The 24,045-nt window shown below is 36.5% G+C and overlaps 1 protein-coding gene across 1 annotated transcript; it reads left to right on the top strand.

The window, feature by feature from the left end:
- Positions 1-374: 374 nt before the first annotated feature.
- LOC129236881 (uncharacterized) lies at positions 375-22,620 on the top strand. Its single transcript, XM_054871157.1, has 3 exons — positions 375-442; positions 20,219-20,304; positions 20,404-22,620. Exons 2-3 carry the CDS (start codon positions 20,269-20,271, stop codon positions 22,618-22,620), a joined length of 2,253 nt encoding a protein of 750 aa, XP_054727132.1. The 5' UTR covers positions 375-442; positions 20,219-20,268.
- The last annotated feature ends 1,425 nt before the right edge of the window (positions 22,621-24,045 follow it).

Here is a 24,045-nt window from a genome sequence, read left to right as displayed (position 1 = left end):
GTGAAGTTGGAATACAAACATACATACTTATGTTAGACATACATACACACACCCATAGCCATACACACAAAACTATTGAATATTGGGTACGATGTTCCATATGACTCTACCGCTCTGGCGCTACTCCACTGCGCATTACGCACATATTTATGTATATTCGTGCACATTATACCCATACATATGCACATACATACAAACAGCTCAAAAGTAGCACTGAGAAGTGTAGCAAAGCGTAATTTGAGAAAATGCAAACACTATTTTTTGGTATAAAAATGCAAGATGCGCTCGTCGAAAGTCGCAGTTTACATTCAACTATCGGAATCGGCTTCAACTTGTGGTGATAAACAAAACGAGACGGAAAGTTCTTCATATTTGGGCAAAATAAATATATAAGCGTACATAACTCCAAGTTGTATGCATTGAAACGGAAACGGAATTGCTGGTCAGTGTAAAAAATCAAAATACTCAAGGCAAAAGTATATGAAAAGTTTTGTATGAATTTTGTAGACTAAAAGGGCAAACGAACGAAAGGGTTTGAAACCAGGTTGAAAAGTGAAATAAGTGAAATGAATAACGAAATTAGTAAGAAATGTGCCAAGCAACATTGGAAAGTACAATTTATGAAATAGATCATTTACGATAATTTGAGAAAAAGTGAAAAAAAACTCAGATAATATTTAGTGTTTCTGTTAAAATGAAAACAAAAATGTTGCAAAAAATTAAATTTATTTAAAAAAAAATTAAAATTATTTATATAAAAATTTAATAACTGTACCTATAAAAATATTTTTTGTTTTTTGTTTTTGTTGATAAGAGTGTGATGCAATAAGAGACTTTATAAAGGTAGACTCTAATAATTTTCTAAGTATTATTTTTATAAATGCAGTCAAAATCACAGGTTTTGCAAAAAAACATTTTATGGAATTAATTACAAAATGTCATATTTTTTAATATAGCATATGCAGATATACGAAAAAAGTATTGATTAAAAATTAAAAAAAAATTACAATTAAAAATATGGATGTAAAAAAGTCTTCAAGAAAAACTCCAACAAATTTTCAAATTAAAAATAATAAAAATCTTGATGAAAAACTTTAAAAGATTCTGCAATTAAAAATATGTAATAAAAACCTTGATAAAAACTCCAAACAATTTTTAAATTAAAAATAAAAAAATCTCGATGAGAAGTTAAAAAACATGTTGCAGTTACAATTTTGATGTAAATTTAAAAAAAAATTCAAGTTTTATATATTATTTAAAAAAAAAGTTAAAAAAGTTAATAACATATTTTAAATTGACAGTAATTAAAATCTTATTTAAATATTTACGAAAATTTTACAGTTTAGAATTTGAATGAATATTTAAAAAACAAAAATTAGAGTTACAAGCGAAAAAAATGTATTGTTAAAATAAAATTAGTAAAAATTTTAAATTAAAAATAATACAAATCTTAATGAAAAGTTAAGGAGCATTTAACAATATTGATGAAAACTTAAAAAAAATTTCAGTTACAAATTAAAAAAAACAGTTCCATATTTAAAAGCATTGCAAAAATTAAGAAATAATAAAAACCCTGGAGAAAAAATTTCAAGAAAATTAAATAAATTAAAAACTAATTGGCAAAGAAATGAAGAAAAAAAGGCTTTAATGTCCATTCAATGAACAGTACGTGTGTTCTTGCTTTTTAACAATACGCACACATACATAAATAGAAATAAATTGATATTAATGTTTCCTTAATAATAATATTTCATAGTTTTTACATACAAGCCTCGCACAGTGGTCGAAACGCGATTGCCATTACATTTTGTTGTACACTTTGTTTAAGTCTAGAAGGAAAAATATGAGCTAGGTGTAAAATAAGACGCAAATAATTTCATTTAATTTATTATTTAATTAATTTGATAGATAACTATTTTATTACTCATTGACATGGCGGTAAGGAGGTTCATAAGTCAAAACTAAAGGGTATTTCAAAAGACGCACCAAGATGATGTTTTAAAATAAAACATATACAAATTAAAAACAAAAATGCAAAACAGCAAACAACTTAAATTTGATCAACGAAACTTTGCGATATATAGATCACTCAGCCATCTAGAGCTAATTACCTGCAATTTTTGTTTCGTCGATTCCGTTCAGGCATTTTTGATGTTTATCATAGAAATAATCGAAGTTGGTGATATGTTAGTAGTCGTGGTATTGCCCAGGAGCTAAAAATAGGTCATAAAACAGTTCTAAGCCATCTGCATAAAAATTTTACGCAAAAATAATGGATTTCTTTTTCCCCAAACTAATATTTGCTTAAAGCCATACTTGTTCTAAAAATTTGTAAAACATATTCAGTCCATCCACATTTTAGCACAAAATTAATCATCCAATGTGATTCTGAATGAAGGAAACCTTTATTTGAACCTTTAAACCACTTTTGGCAATTTATTCCTTTCTTTTTTAATTTTAATAATTTTATTATGTAAACATATATTAGTTAATTCTCCTATAAAAACCATTTACAAAATCTCGTATAAAATTTTGTGTAAATTAACAAAAAAAGTTTCATCAAATTTTCATAAAAATTTCGCACTTTATTATTCACAAATTAGTGGCTCTTCTAGTGGCTCGAAAATAGCGTTGAATTTTGACAATTTAAAAAAAAAATAAAAAATATCCTTATATGGTAAGAAAGCATAATACCAAGTCGTGGTAATAATCGTACTCTTATAGAACCACCACCTGAAATTTCTCCACAAACTCTGGTAGACGTTCCGTCACCAGCTGGATGCAGTGTTCTGCGACTTCGCTATGACAAGCAAAATCTTGTATAGGCTCGTTTATGCTGAGCTAACATTGGCAATATTATGAAGTAGTGTCAAATGTGATTAACGTACAATGCCATTTCCAAAAATTTTAAAAATCTTCCGACAAGGCGATACATTTTACGCCACCTTGTATGTGGAAATTCTCCACCTAATTTCATGTTACCTTTGAAAGGTAATTGGTAATCGTTTTCATAAGAAGATTTATCATGGCTTAAATGCACTCACAACGCTTGTTATTAGAAAAACCTTTTCCATAATTTGTAAACTGTAAACTTTTTCTCAATAGTTCACATGTCACGCCAAATTTACAAAAGAAAGTTGATTACAAATTTTTGGTATACCTTAAGTGGCACTAATTACAAATTGCTACTGTATTGGTTGATGTTTTAATTTGTATATAACTTTTAAAAATGTATGTAGAAAAAGGCGTAACATTTTGTATACGACTATGACACCATTCATTTGAAGCCCCCGCCATCTTCTTTCGTTTTTTCCCTCCCGCAAAGTGCAAACTTCTCATTATTCCAATTCTAATTCTAAGAGGTTTTCTGCCAAGACAATGTGTTTTTCCATACCGCATAGCTCGCTTACGGATAAGTACAGCATCACAATGTATGGCCATCAGTCTCACTCGCCACATTTTGTTATTTAATAGCCACACCTCATAAAGAGGAAATATTTTATAGTCGCAGTTGTCACTATTATTTATGCACATTTGCTGATAATAGTTTTGGCAATAACATGATTGGCCAAAAATGTTGTTGTTGCTAGGTTACATATGTACCTATATATTTTGTACATATTGCATTTTGATAGGTTACTGGTCTACCTCTTTTCATTCAAACTATTGGCATACGCAATGCAAATGGATGAGGTCGTTGCCGTCTTCAAAAAATCAAGTCGCTTTCGAGAAAGCACATAGGTGGATAACAAAATTAATGTCATGTGATGTGGCCATGGGATGACAGCAATATTACTTACTTGTACTTGCAGCTCTTATAGCCTACTTAATAATTTTGTACTCATTTTTAATAGAGATGTATTTAGGTTAAATTCATCAGTTCGTAAATTTCGATTACTTAAACAATTATTTTTAAGTCGCCATCAATTGAAAGAGCAAAATAACAATCTGATGCGATTAAATTGGCAAATAATAATCGTTTATTATATACAGTAGATACTCGATTCTTGCACGTAATGAAAACTGGAGTTTTGAAGTTTTCGCAAAATACTGAGGTTTCCATGCAAATTAAAATAGTTTTTTTTTTTTTTACTGATAGCAATCCAAGTTTATTTGTTTTTATTATATTAATGAAATACAATTTAGAGCGATTAGTTTCATTTGAAATTATAGAAATTTTCGATTTTGGTATGTTTTGCACACACTCGCTTGTTCGATACCACCCTGTTTCTGAGTCTCTGCCGCGCCAAGGGTGTTGTGCTCTGCCCAATCCAACCATATATTGAATGCTGACATTGCCTCCTCCGATGTAATTTTATTCGTATTTGGCATCACGTCGTTAGTTCCTTCATCGACTGTTTCGTCGTCTTCATTACAATATTCTTTATTTAAAGCTGTGGATTCCGAATGACGTTCAACAATCCATTGCTCGATTTCAGATGGGGAGACTTGCAGCAATGGTTCACCTTACCGAAGCAAAGTGTTGCAAAAGAATTGAGTATTGGATGCAACAACAGCTATCTGTGATCGTTAATCCGAAATCCGAAAGAGGAATGATAACGTCACAATTCTAGTCAGACGCTTTTTCAACGAGGTTTTGAAACGATGACTGAATTGAAATTGCAGTAAGAGCATGCACTACATAAAAGCATTGCACTTTTCACATCGATATTACGCAGTGACTCATCCATAGTTTCTCCATGAGAACAATCTGACTTAAGACGGATTTTTTGTAATTCAATTTAGTAAGCCTTATAACGTTTTGATTAATGGGCTATATTAGAGCCGTTCAGTTGGGAGGAAAGCGTATTACCGATATTTGACAGTAGTACCTCTTTAACTCGCCTTCTTTGGGATGACATGGTGCATTACCAATAAGAAGAAGTGCTTTTTCCGAAGCAAATTTTTACCTGTTTATTTAAGCAATTTTTAATCGAAACAGTATTCTTTGTTGTGGCAAAAACTGAACATAGCTCTGGAACACATGTGCTGTGAAGCCAATCTTACAATAACGACCACAGTCATATCAGTAAAATTTTTAATGAACGCAGATTCGAAGACTTCCCAATAGCCATTATCTACTTATTTTTACTTTATGATTTCCAGCAGCATTTGTACTAGCAATGCACGTTATTATCTCCTTACTTATCTTAGGTCCCTCTCTTTTTTGTTAAACTTAAATCCATAATTGTTTTGTTAAATTTTTCCAAAAATGGGTTAATGGAGTAACTCTCATTTGAAAATTTTTCCATCTTTAGCCATCGTATTCCAGGTCTCTTTTTAATGATTGCAACCCAACCATTGCTAGCGTGGAAGCCTCCAGGCTTTTCCTGAATTTCGGCATGTCAAAACTTGGACTTCTCTTTTAGCATAACCATTTTAATTGGTAAGTTTTTCGCCCACAAGCCAATGAACAACGCACTTTCGATTTTTGGAAACTCAGAAATCTTAAGAGTTTTCCTTTTACCTGAACCGGATTCAGAACGTGTAAAAAATTTCTATATGGACTGTTAATTATTTTAATACGAGTTATTGTTGGTGAAAGTTTTTAATAAATGCATTAATGTAAAAACAATGTTTCATTAATTTGGGTACCGGGACATGAGGGATGTGACGGCAACGAAAAGGCAGACTTTCAAGCCAAAAAAGGGGCAGATGAAAACTTCATCGGACCTAGTCCTATGTTCGGATTCAACAAAAACAACCTAAAACAAAAAGTAAAATACTGGGCCAAAACTCTATTAAATCAGCATTGGAACAATGTAGAGGGTCTTAGACACTCCAAGAAGTTCCTAAGTTTCAAGGCTAAAAGAGCCAACATGGCCCTCACGTTAAACAAAAAGAGCATTCGCACTCTCACAGGCGCCCTCACGGGTCACTTCACCTGCAACAAACACTTACATAAATTAGGCATAACTAACACCAGCACCTGCAGATTCTGCTGCGAAGATGAGGAGTCTATGGAACATCTCATTATCGAATGTCCGGGGTTGACGCATAGAAGGAAAAGGTTTTTAAAGAAGTTCATGCTTACAGATGAAGACCTTCAATCACTCCCTCAGAAGGAGCTGGTACAATTCGTAAGCATACTTAACAGTCAATAGACAGCATAGGGTGCACAATAGATCAATATGGTCGCAGTGCTAAAGGGCTACTCCTTAACCCTTTACAACCATTAACCATTAACCATTAATGTAATTCCCGCATTTAATTTGTTCAGAATATCAGCTTTTTCTTTTTAAATTTTCTCTTTGCCATGAGACCACGCCATGCAAAAGTTAACGCAAAAATGTCATTTCGTCAGCAAATAAATTAGACGGTACTTCAGCTGAATTCATGCAGTTGATTCAATTCAAAAAATGTTGCTACCAGAATGACATCGGCGGTACTTCCCCAAACTTTATTCTCAAAAATACAACGTAAAAAGAGCTAAAGAGAAAGACAAAAGAAAAAATATTCCAAGTAACAAATTGAAGTTGTAAGGTTTAGAAGAATCTCTTATAAGTTTATGGGGCGGAGGTGTAACTTTATCAATTATAGTAGTACATTTTTCAGCGTGTATTAATAGTCGATGAGTCATCAGTTGATTGATACAACTCTAAATGGGAAAATATCGCTTATTCACCAAGCCACTGAGCTGGAAATGGCGAAATGTTATGTGAAGATGTATTATTGAATATTGATTTCGAAAATGGATTACCAAATTTCAAAGACTGTTTAAATATAAGTAAGGGCTCCTCAAATTTTCACTCACGATGTTCACAACCTCCAACATCAAGTCCTCGACGTTCTCAACCATTAGGCATTCAAGAATCGCCTGCTTGGCGGATTTTACCTGTGGATGTGCTCACGGTGGGCATTTAACCATTTACTTGTTTTATTTTCAAACAAGAAAGGGCGCGTCTTTTGAAACTCCTTACTTAGGGAAGCATAGTAAATTGGAAACTTTGAAGCCGTTTTTCTCGACACTTTGTTTTATTGAGTTATGACACTATTGCAGTTGATGAGCGATGTATACCTTATGATCTGAAAGTACCGGGAATGTTAAAAAAAAAAAAAAAACAAAGTTGAATTTTAGACAAATTTATTTCATCTCCTTCAAAATATGACCCGTCTGACGCAACACACATGTGCCAACGTTTAACCCACTCCTCCATGCACCCCTGGTAGACCGACGAAGAGATGGTCTTCAGCTCCTTCATCGAATTTTCTTTGATCTCCTCTATCGACTGAAATCTCCTTCCATGAAGTGGTAACTTCAGCTTGGGAAACAAAAAGAAGTAGCACGGGGCCATATCAGGTGAATATGGTGCTGGCACGATGGTATTTACTTGGTGTTTGGTGAAATAATCCAGCACAATTTGGGTTCGGTGCGATGGCGCGTTATCATCATGCAAAATTCAAGAATTGTTTGCCCACATTTCCGGCCGTTTGCGACGTAGAGCATCTCTCAAAGCATTCAAAACGGATATTTATCCGTGGAGTATTTACTCTTTATTGACTGTCTTGCCCGATGGAAGGTCGGAAGGATCGTGCACTACGCCTTGGCAATCGAAGAAAACAGTCAACAACGGTACTTTTTAATCATAGGGTATATCAAATAGGGATGTCAACCCCAGATCGCGGAAATTCCGAGATTGGTTGATATGAATGTCATGATAATTTATTAATTACGCCTTCAAATTAATGTGGAATAAAATCTTGTTGAAGCAAGTTCCCTTTAATTCCTTTCATGAGATCCAGTCCCTCGAATAGTTATTGCGCATTAGGGACATAGGCCGTCCCAGTAACTTGCCTCGGATAATCTCAGTGGCTTGCCTCCTGATGGGGCCAGGAGAAATAGAAAGAATTTAAATTTTTACATGATTCATTTTAAAACAACATCTAGGCGCGTCTTTTGAAATACCCCTCTATGCAATATCGAATTGAAAAAGACAATATAAGCATTGATTATGTCAGCGACTTTCCTCTTTGACGCTGAAAATCTCAACACTCTCCAAACACAACTCCTCTTATTGAACTGCAGTTGCAGCAGTTGACCAGCTGCTAATTTATAGAGAATTACAACAATTACATTTTTGTACGAGTACTTAGCTACACTGGCCTGTTCATGCGATTATACACACACTCACAAGCATGCACTTATACATAGGTACATTTATGTGTGTATGCCTGTATGTTGCCTTGTTTTGGAAAGTTAAAATTACTTTTCTAAAGGGAATATAATGCAATGACAACATAAATTAACGCCAAATTATGCAACTATGGATGGCTGACGGCAGGCTTTAATGTGTCTTGCAACGGCGGTGGCAGCGATGACAGCGGCAAATGAGCTTAACGAATAACATTGAAAATCGAAAATAACGGAGTAAAACGTAAAACAAATCCGCTTACAGCTGCAGTTGTTGCAACAACAAACATTAAAACAAAAGTAGCAACAACTCCAACAACAACAATAACAACACCAGCAGCTAATGCCAAGCATAAGGAAGAAGCACTTAATTTTCGCTATTGTAGTGCCTTTTTCATAACTCATTTTTTTACTGCATTGTTGTTTTTGGCGTTTTCAAAGCATGAAATGAGCGCGAAAAGAAAATATTATACATACATATGTACGAGTAAAAGCGGCAAAAGTAACATCAACAGCGCATTGAAAAAAATAAAAAATAAATAAAACACAAATACAAAAGCGCACAACATAATAAAGTTGTCGAACGCCGCAAAATTGCATTCAACGAACTTTGCCAACCACCAGGGGACGACAACACTTGCCGTTCAGCGCTACAACCCCGCCGCTAATGCATTCTGCAACTATGCGCTGCGCGATATGGGTATCTGTGCCACGTGAAACGCTGTTTTGCATAAATTTTTGTTTGATAGTCAAAGTTTGCGGCGCCACAACGCACATGCGGCCCCTGCAAGAGTTGGCGGGTGGGCAGATAGTAGGGCATCTAGCGCTGACAGAATTTTTCAGCTGATGTATTTGCCCACATTAACGACCCGCATTTGATGCTGCTGCCCCGCCAGCGTCGCGCGGTGCACCGTGATGGGTTGCAGCGACCGCTACATCCGTTGTAATGCCACCGCAGATGCGACAAGTTGCATGGAATTCCAATAAAAGCCCTGTGGTGCAGGCAGTGGTGGTGTAGGCGGTGTTCATTTTTTCAATTCAACATTTACTAGCATTTTGCGTACGAAATTCAGCGGTTCAGCAGCAGTGCGACGGCAGCGTAGGCGGTTAAGGTTGCATTATGCATGTAAATGCCCTTAAAGCTAAATTCGTTTGACACATCGAAGTTAATGCGCGGCTTTAGCGCAGCAGGAGCGCACAATTTTCGGCAAATGCAGCGGAAAAAAGCGTAAAATATAACTTTTAAAAAGTTTTTATATACTAGCATTTGCTTTCAGTTACGTTTGAGGGCCTAACTTAATTTCTGTTTTTTCTCCATAAGCGTTTCAGTAATCCAAAGAATGAATTCCATATTGATTTTAAATTGAAGTTTGCAATCTCAACATCTCTTGCATTACGCCAGTTAGCAGACAAGTAGAAAAGCGTACATGTATATGTGTTTATGTATGTACGTTCGTTTGTGCATTTGCATGCATGCATTCACGCACACAGGCTAATTTGCGTTTGGAGTTTCTAATTTAATGCATTGCGCATGAGTCTGCGACTGGGCACGCGCTCGTAATTTGCGAAATCGCGTTCGCATTTGGGGCCGTGCGTATGATGATGGCCGTCGCAGCATTTGTAGCGGACTCGCACTCGTCTATTTGCGTAATGATGTAAATCTGAAGTTTCTTTGTTTCGGAGTTTTCCTCCTTCATACATATATAATTGCAAAGTTTTTTCTTTGAACTTCGTGTAGAAGAAGTAGTGCAACACTCGGTTGTTACATATGTGTATATATATACATACATACATACATATTTGCATGTCTACAGATGAGATGGCTTATTTGTATGTACATGTAATTGTGTGAAAATGCAAATGGAAATCTGCGTAAGATAAAAGCCCTGCAGAGAAAATCTGAGCTACAAGAACAACTTTTTGGTTCAGAACTAATACGATTACATAAATTGCAATCATCTTCGGCTCTCATACGCCAAGTCTGACATATTGGCAACTGCCTTCAGAGACTAATATGAGAGTAGCGCGATAGCTACACCAATCTTCTGGACACGAAAGATCTGTAAGGTCGAAGTGTCGGCCTTTGGGCACACAGCAGATACAAAATTGTCATTAAATTAGGCCATTCTTCTTCTATGGCTTGGTAATGTGGTGAAACGCGTTTGAGAAGGGTATGAACAATAAGAGAGTATACAAAGTAGAAAGGCTGGCATACGTCCGGGGCGATTTCAAATACGTCATCGAAGCGTTATATGCCACACTGAATTTCCTTTCAGTAGAACGGCAGGCGAAACAAGTCACTAGCAGCGGATCACAATGAGCACGTCTACAGGCTGTCATGTGAGGATTAAAATCTTCAAGAACTCACTCACGCGTTATCGCATTGAGTACAGCAATCTTGATCCGAATGTTGTGTTTTTGCTTTAGAATCGCTGTTTGCTTATTCACATAAGCTTTACATTGCAAGAAACCCCAGTCTGGTCTGCCCGTCCTTTTTCTATCCTCGACAGAACCAGTTTCTTGAAATTTTTCTTCACCAATTTTTGAATTGTCGACTCATTCGGACGATTATTTCCATCAAAAACATTACGAATTTTGTTCTTAAAAATCGATCATTTTCATAATAAGTTTCATAATTTTAACGCGTTATTATATCGAATAAAATTGTACATCTGTTTTTTTCTGTTCCGTCACCCAGGCTAATTTTTTGAATGGGTCAGCATCAGCGCCATAGAGATAGTTAGAAATCTCAATTTAGGACTAAAATTTACTTATAAACGAATTCGCACAAAACCGTGCGGCACCAAAAGATTTTCTTGCATTGAATATACAAAAATATATAATATAACACACACATACTCATACGTGCATATCCACATATGCACACATATTTCAGAAACACCACAGCTTCGACCGCCAGCTTAAAGCCAGAATGGACAATTTTCAATATAAAATGTATCATTAAAAAAAATAAACAAAGCAAGTAATGAATTGTCGACTCATTCGGACAATTATTTCCATCAAAAACATTACGAATTTTGTTCTTAAAAATCGATCATTTTCATAATAAGTTTCAATAATTTTAACGCGTTATTATATCGAATAAAATTGTACATCTGTTTTTTTTTGTTCCGTCACCCAGGCTAATTTTTTGAATGGGTCAGCATCAGCGCCATAGAGATAGTTAGAAATCTCAATTTAGGACTAAAATTTACTTATAAACAAAAGATTTTCTTGCAGGGAATATACAAAAATATATAATATAACACACACATACTCATACGTGCATATCCACATATGCACACATATTTCAGAAACACCTCAGTTTCGACCGCCAGCTTAAAGCCAGAATGGACAATTTTCAATATAAAATGTATCATTAAAAAAAATAAGCAAAGCAAGTAATGAAATTGCGCAACAGTCACAAGGTTAATGAACATTTTATTAATAAAATATAATATACAATAATAAAAAACAAAAATTTCTATTCAAGCTACGTTTTACATTGGGTATAAATTTGGAAAATATTAGCACAAAAACATCGTAGCAATGAAAAAAAACGAAATCTCAAGCAATTTTTTAGATAGCGAAATGCTTCAGAGAGTTTGGTTAACTTCTCCTCAAGCATTCCTGATTATTTGCACCTCAGAAGTTCGTCGCGTAATAGAGAATGCAGCTAATACATTTTCTATACATCTGACCCAAAAATGCAGAGTCCCGAGAAATGCCTTCTAGACGGTCCTTCTCATAGTCATCATCATTAGCACTACAGTCTGGTGCAGACCATTACTTCGTGTCTTTCAAGTTAAAAATAAATCTGCAATGATAAGGAGATCTTTAGACAAAAGAATACAACGCCAGACAATGTTTAGAGGCCTAAGTTGGTGTATATGCTAGGAAACTTAGCAAGTAAATTGAACCAGTAGAACACATTCTACAGCTGACTTGGCTTTATGAAAGATTACTATTTAAATATTGCGGTTCCTATGTACTTTATTCACTCTTCTAAATATCGTTTAGGCATAACTATCAGCCGGCTATAGCGTTTTCTTAGCAGCTTTTTTAATTGTTCCTGTTCACTTCTCTTCTCGAAAGAATGCAAGAAAGAAAAAGAAATCTGTGCACAGCAAACTTTAGGTTGTGTAGTCTGTAGATACTATTTAACTAAGTAAGAGCCCTCGTAATAGGGATACAGTTTTAGTAGTTTGATTAGACTGTTTCGACGTTAAATAGATTGTGAAATCGTAAAGTTTTATGAGGAACACTGTTGCTAATCTGTTCAAGAACTTCGGGACAATCAACAGAACCACAAAGAGCATCAAAACCAAACATCAAGGATTGAGGGGTTCGTGTATTCGTTAGGGACCCCAGATATAACTGAGCACTGTAAGGTGCAAATCGAATCAATTTTCGTTGTATCCTTTAAATACGATTTTAATGAAAAGCAAAAATTGTATTGCAAATCAAAGATGCATATTCAAGCTTAGAATGAATTAGGTTTTTTGGAATCTTGCTGCACTAGCGTAGAGCAAAAGTAAAATGAAATGATGAATTGTTCGTTGTTCACAATTTCATAGAGATTGTAAAATACTTAAAAATTCACAACTAAGATCTGCAGCCTTAGGTAGGTCAACTAAAGCAAAGGCGAATATTTCAGTGCTACAATTGGGGTATTCATAACGTTGTCATAGTGTTGTATGAAAATATTTAGTTCTCGTTTCAAGTTCTACAAACATTTATTTAACCGTTAAGAATTGTACGATGTAAGACCATATGACACTTTCGACACCTTGTGAACCACGTAAAGCTTTTTACAGTAAAAAAAAATCTAAACGAGCTCAAACTGGTTACATAATAGCCAAAAGTTTTTGACGTGATAACGTCTTATAATTCGATTAAGCCGGCTGCACGCACGAAAAAATGTATCGTTACCTTGCTCATTTGTCGTTACCTTACTCATTAGTGTTACCTTGCTCATTTGTCATTACCTTGCTCATTTGTCGTTACCTTGCTTATTTGCCGTTACCGTGCTCATTTGTCGTTACCTGGCTTATTTGCCGTTACCTTGCTCATTGTCGTTACCTTGAATGAACTGCAAGCAAAAGCGCGGAACGAACGACAAAGCAAACAAAGCAAACGAACGGCAACGTTCGACATCTTAAGTGAGCATATATATGTATGTAGATGCGCATATGTACATATATAAATTCACGTATTTGTATTTGCATATGCCTTCTTATTGATTATTATTAATTTGATTTACTTGAAGAATTTAAAATAAAACCAAGTTTGTTAATAATACCTGTTGTTTTAATGTTATTATTAATTTTTTTATTATATATGAAGGAAAAAATGTATGGTAATATTTACCATATACCTTATAAGACATGTTGTATACTAATATATGTATATAAACATGCATATACATATACAATTTCGCGCAATTTTCAAAAAGAACAAATCTATATGTAAAGATGCATACAAGTCATATGGACATATCAAATATACGAATCTATTCCATACGCAAGCAAATGTAAGCTAATGTGCTTGAACTGCAAGCGAGAGCGCGGAACGAACGACAAAGAGCACAATCGGCCCCCGCGTTCGGCAACGTTCGACATCTGGCTCTGTCCTTCTTGAGTGAGCATATATATGTATGTATATGCGCATTTGTATATAAATTCACATACTTGTATTTGCATATGCCTTCTTGCTGTGTGCATGGTAATGAGCCATTTCTCTGTTGAGAATAGGACGATGATAGAAAATGTAGGAAATGAAAGGGAGTGTTTCGAATGTAAAGTGTCTTGAAAAAGGCAAATCGATGATGGTGCCTCTTAGTGTTGTTGACTTATTAACGTCTGATGCACAATCGAAATTGAAGAAATCTTCCATGAATTTGATAAATGTTTCGTCATTTTTCACGTTTGTGTAAATGTAACTTGAGCTATTCCATTGCAATTCCATTTACCTCCTCCTCTATATCCATACAAAATATCTATCAAACAAATAAAATTAAAATTTTGTTTTAAAAATTGCAACCATTCCATCAATATTTTCTTATGACGTTGTCACGTTAAACTATCGTCAGTAAACCGACTTTACAGACAACCTCTTTTTTTATCATACCATCATCATGTTCGACCTCTTCAAGTCTTCCAGAGCCGACATTCAACTTTCTCAAATGCAATGCATATTTGTATGTATGTACGTATGTATATACATACGTGCATATATAGTATGTACATATAGTTATATATATTTTTTTTCTCTAATCCGATCTATAAACCCAATCATATGCTATGAATCGTATCGAAAAATGTATGTGGGTGCGTAGTTTCTAAGCACATATATTTAGATATGCTCCATGAGAACTATGTATCGCTTTCGATAACTATGGTTTGACAGCTAAGAATTGCGAAGTGTTTAACATTACTGTTCAGTAAGGTTTGGCAAGTCATACACCTTTTCGCGAAGTTCATAGAGCACCAGCGGAATCATCGGTTCTTTTTTCTTTCGAAATGGGGAATGAGCTGTCGTTAGGGTGAACGTCGAGCGCTATCAAGCCATGCTGACTGAATTTTTGTTGCCAAAAATGAGTCAGATAAACATCGATGACATTTGGTTCCAACAAGACGACGCAGTTTGCCATACAGTGCGCCATACAATCGTCAAGCCACCATTGACGCCATACAGCCAAATTTATTGTAAAAAGTAGTCAAAAACTCGACTGATCGAATAGGCTATATAACTCGAAGCCGCGACGAATATATGCCGGATATCGCAATCAAAAAATAAATGCTACAAAAGTAACCAGATTATAATAAAAAAAAAATTCATTCCGACAATATTTCTGTTTTGTATTATCATTTTCAGTTCTCAAGCGCTTAAATAAACACCCATTATATATGATTCACAGCCAGGAAACAACAAATCAATTGTCAATTAGCGAAAAACTCCAACGAAAATGCCGATTGAACTGTTGATTGTGAGTCGAAGGTTTTCGAATGGTGTTCACAGCACTCCAATGATGCATTAACATCTTTATGTACATAAATCGGAATATCTGCACTGCATGTACGAAACTGTACTGTAGCCTCTAGGAAATTTGATAGAAATTTTGTGTGCTTCTGGTGAATCTAAAGTCGCGTTTTTGTTTTTTTTAGAAGCGACAATTCTTTCTCGCCTCATTCCCCATCCGATTCATCGGAACAAATACTAAATTGGACAGGTGAGGCCTCGATAAAAATTTTTCTAAATTTGAGAATTAAAAAACAAGAAGATGAAGCCTTGAAAATTGTGAAAAAAAAATGTTTTTAATGAAATAAATTACTTAAGTAACATAAAAAAATTAAATAAGATAAAAACTTGTAGTCACAAGTTAATAATTTAAATAAACAAATGGAAATCTTTTAAAGCATGAAACATAAGAATGCTTTAACTAAGTATTAGAAGACCTTATGCGACAACCGTAAAAGCCTGTCAAAAAGGTAGCAAGTCGCATTTGGGTAGAAAAAAGTTACAAATTTTGTTCGCAAACTAATATTTTCATATTTTTCTTTAGTTCTGAACCAGCCTTAAAATTAAGGAAATTTTATCTATGAAAAAGTAAACTGTTTCGCTCTGATGTAATTGTTGATTTTTTAAGAGCTATAGGAAATTTTTTCAAAAAACACACGTAAAATTCAGAAATATGCATGAAATTTTTATTTAAATCGATGGTACAGTCCATATAATTTAATGTTTGAAGATTATTTCATGCAAATGTTGACCGCGACTACGCTTCGAATAGTTCATTCGCTTAGTCCAATTTTGGCATACTCATTCCAATGTTTCGGCCGGTATCTCACATATAAATGCTTTAATGTTGTCTTCCAATTAGTTAATTGAAGCAAGCTTGTCCGAATAGATATGAGCTTTAACATAGCCCCACAAAAAATTATCTAAAGGCGTTATATCGCACGATCTGGGTGGCCAATTGACAGGTTCCGAACGTGAAATAAAATGTTCACCGAACTCGCCTCTCAACAAGCCCATTGTTACGCGCGCTTGTGTGGCATGTGGCACCGCCTTGCTGAAACCACATGTCATGGAAGACAAGCTCTTGCATTTTGGGCAAAAAAAAGTTGGATATCATTTCACGGTAGCGCTCACCATTCACAGTTACGTTACGATTCGCAGTATCTTTGAAGAAGTACGGTCCAATGATACCTCCAGCCCATAAACCGCACCAAACTGTGACCTTTTCTGGATACATTGGTAGCTCTTGCAATTCTTCTGGCTGATCTTCACTCCAAAATCGACAACTTTGCTTATTTACGCACCCATTTATTTTTGCCATATGGGTAAGACTCCGTCAGAAAATATGAGATTTGCAAGTGGTCTTTCGATTTCTTTGAAACTTTGGGAAATATTAGTTCTAGGTAAGATACATTCGAGCCTAAAAGGATTTTGAAAAATTTTCAAAATTGAGTCATCTACGCCATGTTGAAAATCGGGACCGTGCTTTTTTCAAAAATCAATATTTCTTGAACCGTTGGATGGATTTCAATGCAATTTACAGACAATATAGAAACAAATAAGTAGTTTAAATTAGTATTATGTTAAAAAAAAAATTTCGAAATTTTGACCAAAAAAAAGTCAAAAAAATTTTTTGAATCAATTTTTAGTTGATTTGGCCAGTTTTTTAGATTTTCTGTTATACACGTAACGATTCCTTATGATTTAACCTTTATTTTGAAAAAAAAATTTTTATGGTGTCTATAATAGTTCTCGAGATATTGCGATATTAGTGGAAGCGCGCACGCACGGTTCGCCTACGCACGCACGGTTCGCGCTGCGTTATGTGTTCCTGTATGAAGTGACTGGAGCAGACTGCTGCAGGTCTGTGCGCCTTTTTCTACTCCCGCACTGCGTAATCGCGAACTTCACGGTGCGCGCTTCCACTAAAATCGCAATATCTCGAGAACTATTATAGACACCATAAAATTTTTTTTTTCAAAATAAAGGTTAAATCATAAGGAATCGTTACGTGTATAACAGAAAATCTAAAAAAGTGGCCAAATCAACTAAAAATTGATTCAAAAAATTTTTTTGACTTTTTTTTGGTCAAAATTTCGAAATTTTTTTTTAACATAATACTAATTTAAACTACTTATTTGTTTCTATATTGTCTGTAAATTGCATTGAAATCCATCCAACGGTTCAAGAAATATTGATTTTTGAAAAAAACACGGTCCCGATTTTCAACATGGCGTAGATGACTCAATTTTGAAAATTTTTCAAAATCCTTTTAGGCTCGAATGTATCTTACCTAGAACTAATATTTCCCAAAGTTTCAAAGAAATCGAAAGACCACTTGCAAATCTCATATTTTCTGACGGAGTCTTACCCATATGTCATCCGCGGACCGTTTTATTGATACCGTCTCGTTCATATTTGAGTAGAAATAAAATATAAATAAAAAAATTTTTTTTTTTTACTTTTAATAATTTTTTTTGAATATATTCTTTTAATAGTTTTGTAATTTATAACTATTATTATTATTTTTTTTTTTCAAATTTTTTTACAAATGCACTATAGCATGATTTACTTAGAACTAAAAGATTATTCTACTGATAATTCACGTTTGTCTAGCAGTTCGTTAAAATAATTAGATGCAATAATTTCATGAGCGACTTCCAAAAATATGCTGTCGTTTTACAACATAAAAACCGTCACGCAACTAAAATATGTGAACCTATAAAACACTACAATCTGATAACTGTTTGTTTAGAATTTGCAAGTGGAGGGTGGAGTTTTTGAATGTGTCGAATTCGGGTGTTAGAACGCGCGGTGTAAAAATGGAGCGTTAGAACATAGGATACATACCATAACAGCTCTGCCAGCCACTAAACTCGAAGATGCAACTACAATTTTCCACTTTGCTGAATCTGAGCATTCTGTCAGATATGTATATTTTACATTATTTTTATTTAGTGTTTTACAGTTGGGCAATTACACGTGGCAGAAAATTGTAATCGTAATGTTCTAAGATTATTTAGTATGGAAACCCATATTGGCAAATATTATAATAGAGAAAAATATAGAGGAAGAAAGAAAGCAATTAATAAAATCAATCAATAAAAGGGCAAAATTATCAAATGCCGAGCGCTGTAAAAATATCCTGAAACTGTAAAAAAGAATATAAAGATTTGTAGCCCTTAAAAAATACTGCGCGAATTTAATTTTCTGTCGCACGATTGATATAGAGTCAGAGCGCAATGACTAAGAGAGACTTAGAGATAGTTGGAAAAATACCGTCGATAGTTCTTCGGAAAGTGAAGATGGAGAACCCAGTGGAGTAAACAACAAATACGTAATAAAACTAGAAAGTGAAGCTTTTTGGCAGATGTGAAAAAAATGATGCAAGCCTTATTAGAAAGTAGAAAATTTAACAAGAATACAATCAAGAGTTTAATTTTTATTTAATATTATTATAAAAAACCAATAAAATCTGCATATATTAGAAATATATTCGGTATTTGTGTGAGTAATTCGGAAGACTTTACCACAAAAATACATAATTATGCATAATATCAACCCTTTAGTGGGCAAACATCGGGTCTCCATTTTGTTCCCAACCGTTCCATATAATTTGCAAAATCTCAATGAAAACGTGGTTGGAGTGTTCGCAAATGCTGCAGATTTTTATTTAACCCAAATATTAATTGTTTCAATAATGTATCAACTATCAATAAAAAAAATGATAAACGGCGAATTAAAACTTTTACTTTAAAATGTTCCGTGAAGAAAATTAACAAATAAAAACTTGGTGCAGAAAGATATACAAAAAAAGACCGTATTACATATTTTATACTTAAATTATTTATAAAATGTGTTACTTCAGTCACTTCCTTGAGTCTACTGGCTCATAGTAAACTGGAGCGATTTCTGATAGGGCAAATTTAAATTGCTTTGTTTTTTTTTCTTAAAAATTTTTACCACAATTTATAAATTTATTTTTATTATTTATATTGGATATATACAATACAACCCTAACTTAATTAGTACACTGGCTACTAGGGCCTTCAGTGCTATTGATAATTCCAATTTTATTAAAATTGAAATGAGTGATTTAAATGTAACGCAATAAACTGCAGTTATTGAAAAGCCAGAAAAACAGTCATCAGTCATCAGTAAATAGGCCGATTGTTTACGTTCGCTTTCCAGCTTTGTCACTCTCTGAAGCGTACAGCGAAAATGTTAAATCTTGCGAACTCGGAACTAGAAATTCTCTTCACTAGTCCACGTTCCTACAGGGTTTATAGAGTGCATACATACATATAAACATATCTGCATACCATATATAGATCTGCCAGCCACATATGTAACTAAACTCGAAGATGCAACTACAATTTTCCACTTTGCTGAATCTGAGTATTTTGCCATATTTACCTTTAGTAGTGTTTTCATAAATTGTCGATCACAACAACAATGCTTACAGCACTGCGACGTGACTTGGCATTGCTATGCTACTTACATGTAAATAATGACAGAGAAAAAGTTATATATGTAAATATGTATAATATTATAAGAAGGAATGCAGAGGCGAAGTGTGGGTATTTTTTAACAAAATTAATTTTTTTATTTAAACAAATTTAAATTTTTTAAATTTATATATATTTTTTTTTTCTGGTGGATAAGTGTGCCACCTACATATGCACATATATGCGAGTAATGATATCCAAACAAATTTAGTTTACATGCGCATGCGTGCCATGCACGAAACTTCAGTTCGTTACAGTTTTCGCTTTTGTGTACAAAATTTGCCAGCTTCAATGCAAAATGAAAAATGCATTCCATGCCTGCTCTAAATGTACATGCATACACACTTACATACATGTATGTTTTTTATATTGCCTTTTATACAAATGTCTATCATGGAATCCATGAGTGAATGTACGTGTGCTCACATCGGACAACAAATGTTGTTGTATTATATAATCTGCATAGTTACCTTACAAACTCCCACAGTAATACTTATTTGTATAGAATTTTCATTTCCAAATAGCTTACAAAAATTATTTATTTCCATCATCTTTGCAGGTAATCCAAGTCACCAACTTCAGTTGTTCCACCAATCAACCGTTGCCAATATGAAGCTCTTCCAAACGACAGCGACAGCTGCTACGGTAAAGTTATAAACGGCACAATCAACCGAAATTACTGCTCTAACTTTATTTCTCTTTTATTTGATGTAACTTTTTTTGTTTGCTCTTTCTCATCTACAGCTAATATGCGCTGCGCTCTCTTTTGTAGGCGCTGAGCCTCCAGTAAGCAGCAGCTACCTGCCTCCGTCAAATAAATACAGTCCACCCGCCAGCTCTTATTTGCCACCAGCTTCCGGGCCTGCCACTCCACAAAATGGTTATGCTCCAAGCGCTCCTGCTGGTGGCCCATACTCAAGTCCACAGGGACCGCCTAGCTCAAGTTATGGCGCTCCTCCCGCACCAGCACCACCACCACCTCAACGCCCCCCACCAAGTAAGCCTTCTCCCAGCTATGGACCACCTCCATCGTCTAGCTATGGTGCTCCACCCAGTCGCCCGAGCCCTAGCTATGGTCCTCCCAAGAAACCACGTCGTCCTGCTAAGGTGCCCGCTTCAACTTACTCGGCGCCACAATCACCTGTTGCATTCTATGGGCCACCAAAGACTTCACCACCTGCTTCCAGCTATGGTGCTCCTCCATCTCCACCATCATCCAGCTATGGAGCTCCTCCATCGCCACCTTCTTCCAGCTATGGTGCTCCTTCATCACCACCATCATCCAGCTATGGGGCACCTCCATCGCCACCATCATCAAGCTATGGTGCTCCTCCATCAGCACCATCATCCAGCTATGGTGCACCTCCATCACCACCATCATCTGGCTATGGCGCTCCCCCATCACCACCAGCTTCCAGCTATGGACCACCATCTCGGCCTGCTCCACCATCATCTAGCTACGGCGCACCTCCATCACCACCAGCCTCTAGCTATGGACCGCCATCCCGGCCTTCTCCACCATCATCTAGCTATGGTGCTCCCCCTTCACCACCAGCTTCCAGCTATGGTCCACCATCTAGGCCTTCTCCACCATCATCTAGCTATGGTGCACCTCCATCACCACCAGCATCCAGCTATGGACCACCGTCTCGGCCTGCTCCACCATCGTCTAGCTATGGCGCACCTCCATCACCACCAGCCTCTAGCTATGGACCGCCATCCCGGCCTTCTCCACCATCATCTAGCTATGGCGCTCCTCCTTCTCCACCATCGTCTAGCTATGGCGCACCTCCATCACCACCAGCCTCTAGCTATGGACCGCCATCCCGGCCTGCTCCACCATCATCTAGTTACGGCGCTCCCCCGTCACCACCAGCCTCTAGTTATGGCGCACCGCCATCCCCACCAGCATCCAGCTATGGACCGCCGTCGCGGCCTGCTCCACCATCTTCTAGCTATGGTGCACCCCCTTCACCACCTGCTTCTAGCTATGGACCACCATCTCGACCTTCTCCACCTTCATCTAGTTACGGCGCTCCCCCGTCCCCACCAGCCTCTAGTTATGGTGCTCCCCCATCTCCACCATCATCTAGCTATGGCGCTCCTCCATCTCCTCCGGCTTCTAGCTACGGCGCTCCATCTAAACCATCTCCTCCAGCTTCTAGCTATGGTGCTCCCCCGTCTCCACCAGCTTCTAGCTACGGAGCCCCATCTAAACCATCTCCACCATCTTCTAGCTATGGAGCCCCATCTCGGCCGTCCCCTCCATCATCTGGCTATGGTGCTCCACCAGCACCCCCAGCTTCTAGCTATGGTGCTCCACCAGCCCCACCATCACCAAGTTATGGTGCTCCTCCATCACCTCCAGCTTCTAGCTACGGAGCTCCATCTAAACCATCCCCACCATCATCTAGCTATGGAGCTCCATCTCGGCCGTCTCCTCCATCATCTGGGTATGGTGCTCCACCAGCACCACCATCACCAAGTTATGGTGCTCCTCCTTCACCTCCAGCATCTAGCTATGGCCCTCCATCTCGGCCTTCACCTCCGTCATCTAGTTACGGCGCTCCGGCAGCCCCACCATCACCCAGCTACGGGGCTCCTCCATCACCCCCAGCTTCCAGCTATGGTGCGCCATCAGTTCCAGCCGCACCATCCAACTCATATTTACCTCCATCCACCTCTAATTCGAAGCCTTTCGCTCCGTCGAAACCAGCACCACCTCCAACATCGTACGGAGTTCCATCGACTTCTTATAGTGCCCCATCTGCACCCTCCTCTTCATATGATGCACCAGCTCCAGCACAACCACCTTCCAGCTACAGCGCTCCTCCTCAAACGAGTCTCTCTGGAGGTAGCTACTCCGCTTCACCTTCAAATGGTTACAGTGCCCCAATATCTGTACCAGAGACAATTCCTCAGAGTTATTCATCCGATGGTGGATACAAGTACCGAAAATAGTCTATTGAAGATCCAAGCGCCCCAATCCCAATTGTTCAAAAATCAAATGGTTTCTTGCTATTTTCGTTACTGGAAAATTCAGAAACTGATAGCACAACTTCTTTTATTGCCTTTTTGGAGTATCCAGCAGTACTTTCCATCTCCGACTAAGCTTGAATTAAATTTCAAATTTATTTAAGTTTACATGGGTGCCTATAAAAAACTCAGCGTTGCCATTTCTTCGCCTGTAATGAAGTTATACATACATCTATCATATTCGTCATTCAGTGCTCATATAAACTGTCGTGTCCCGATACTCGAATTCGATTTCAAATTATACTCGTACCTTAAGTGCATAAGTATTTTCCGTTCTTCTTATTTACGACATCTTTTCCCAAAATAGTTAATATTTTCTTTCCTCATTTAATGTATATACAATGTGTATGTAATATTTTATGTAACTTTCTATAAATACGTATGGTATGTTTATTTAAGGCTTTGATATTTTTAAAATACATAAAATAAATTGTTAAAGAAAAATATCCAATATAGTTATTTTTAATAATTTTTCAAACAATTACAATCCGCTTCTTTGACTTATGGAAGGAGAGATAAAATCAAGCATATGCACAATATATTTTGATAAAAACCATACGTATAGTGATGTACTTCGTCATTGTTTGTCTAATACACCTACGGTACCGGAAAACAGGACCAGAAAGGAATCGTCAATCACTAGGATCAGGATCATCAAAGCTAATATGGGTAATATCAGTATAACTAAGAAGGTCCACAGAGGCACCCCACAGGGGGGAGTATTGTCTCCACTTCTCTGGTTATGGTCTTAACAAAACTTAATAGAAGTGGGGTAAAAGCGGTGGCGTACGCTGATGATGTGGTGTTAATGGCGTCAGGACTGTGTCCTAATACGATCAGTGGGATCATCCAAAGGGCATTAGGCGAGCTTAACTCTTGGGCCACAGGATGTGGCCTAGGTTTAAACCCACGTAAAACAGAGCGTATGCTTTTCACCACCAGATATAAGGTACCAACTTTTACCCTACCAAATATTAACGGACAAACTCTCTCACTATCACCCAGCGCAAAGTACTTAGGGGTAATTCTGGACTCCAAACTAAGCTGGAAATTAAATGTTGAAGAACGGGTAAGGAAGGCAGAAATTGCTTTATATGCCTGTAAACGTATGCTTGGAAGAAGATGGGGTCTTCAACCTAAGCATACATTATGGCTGTATAAGACGGTTATACGACCTATACTATCGTATGGTTCGGTAGTTTGGTGGAAGGCTCTAGGGAGAGAGTACAATAGCAAACTACTCGGCAGAATACAAAGATCAGCATGTGCAATAACGGTCGGTGCAATCAGATCATGTCCTAGAGAGGCTCTCAATGCACTGACACACGTTATTCCAATAGACCTACATAT

The sequence above is a fragment of the Anastrepha obliqua genome, chromosome 1, assembly GCF_027943255.1.
Source record: "Anastrepha obliqua isolate idAnaObli1 chromosome 1, idAnaObli1_1.0, whole genome shotgun sequence".
Lineage (NCBI taxonomy): Eukaryota > Metazoa > Arthropoda > Insecta > Diptera > Tephritidae > Anastrepha > Anastrepha obliqua.
The sequence above is the reverse complement of the archived record's forward strand: the minus strand, read 5'-3'. Positions and strand labels throughout refer to the sequence as shown.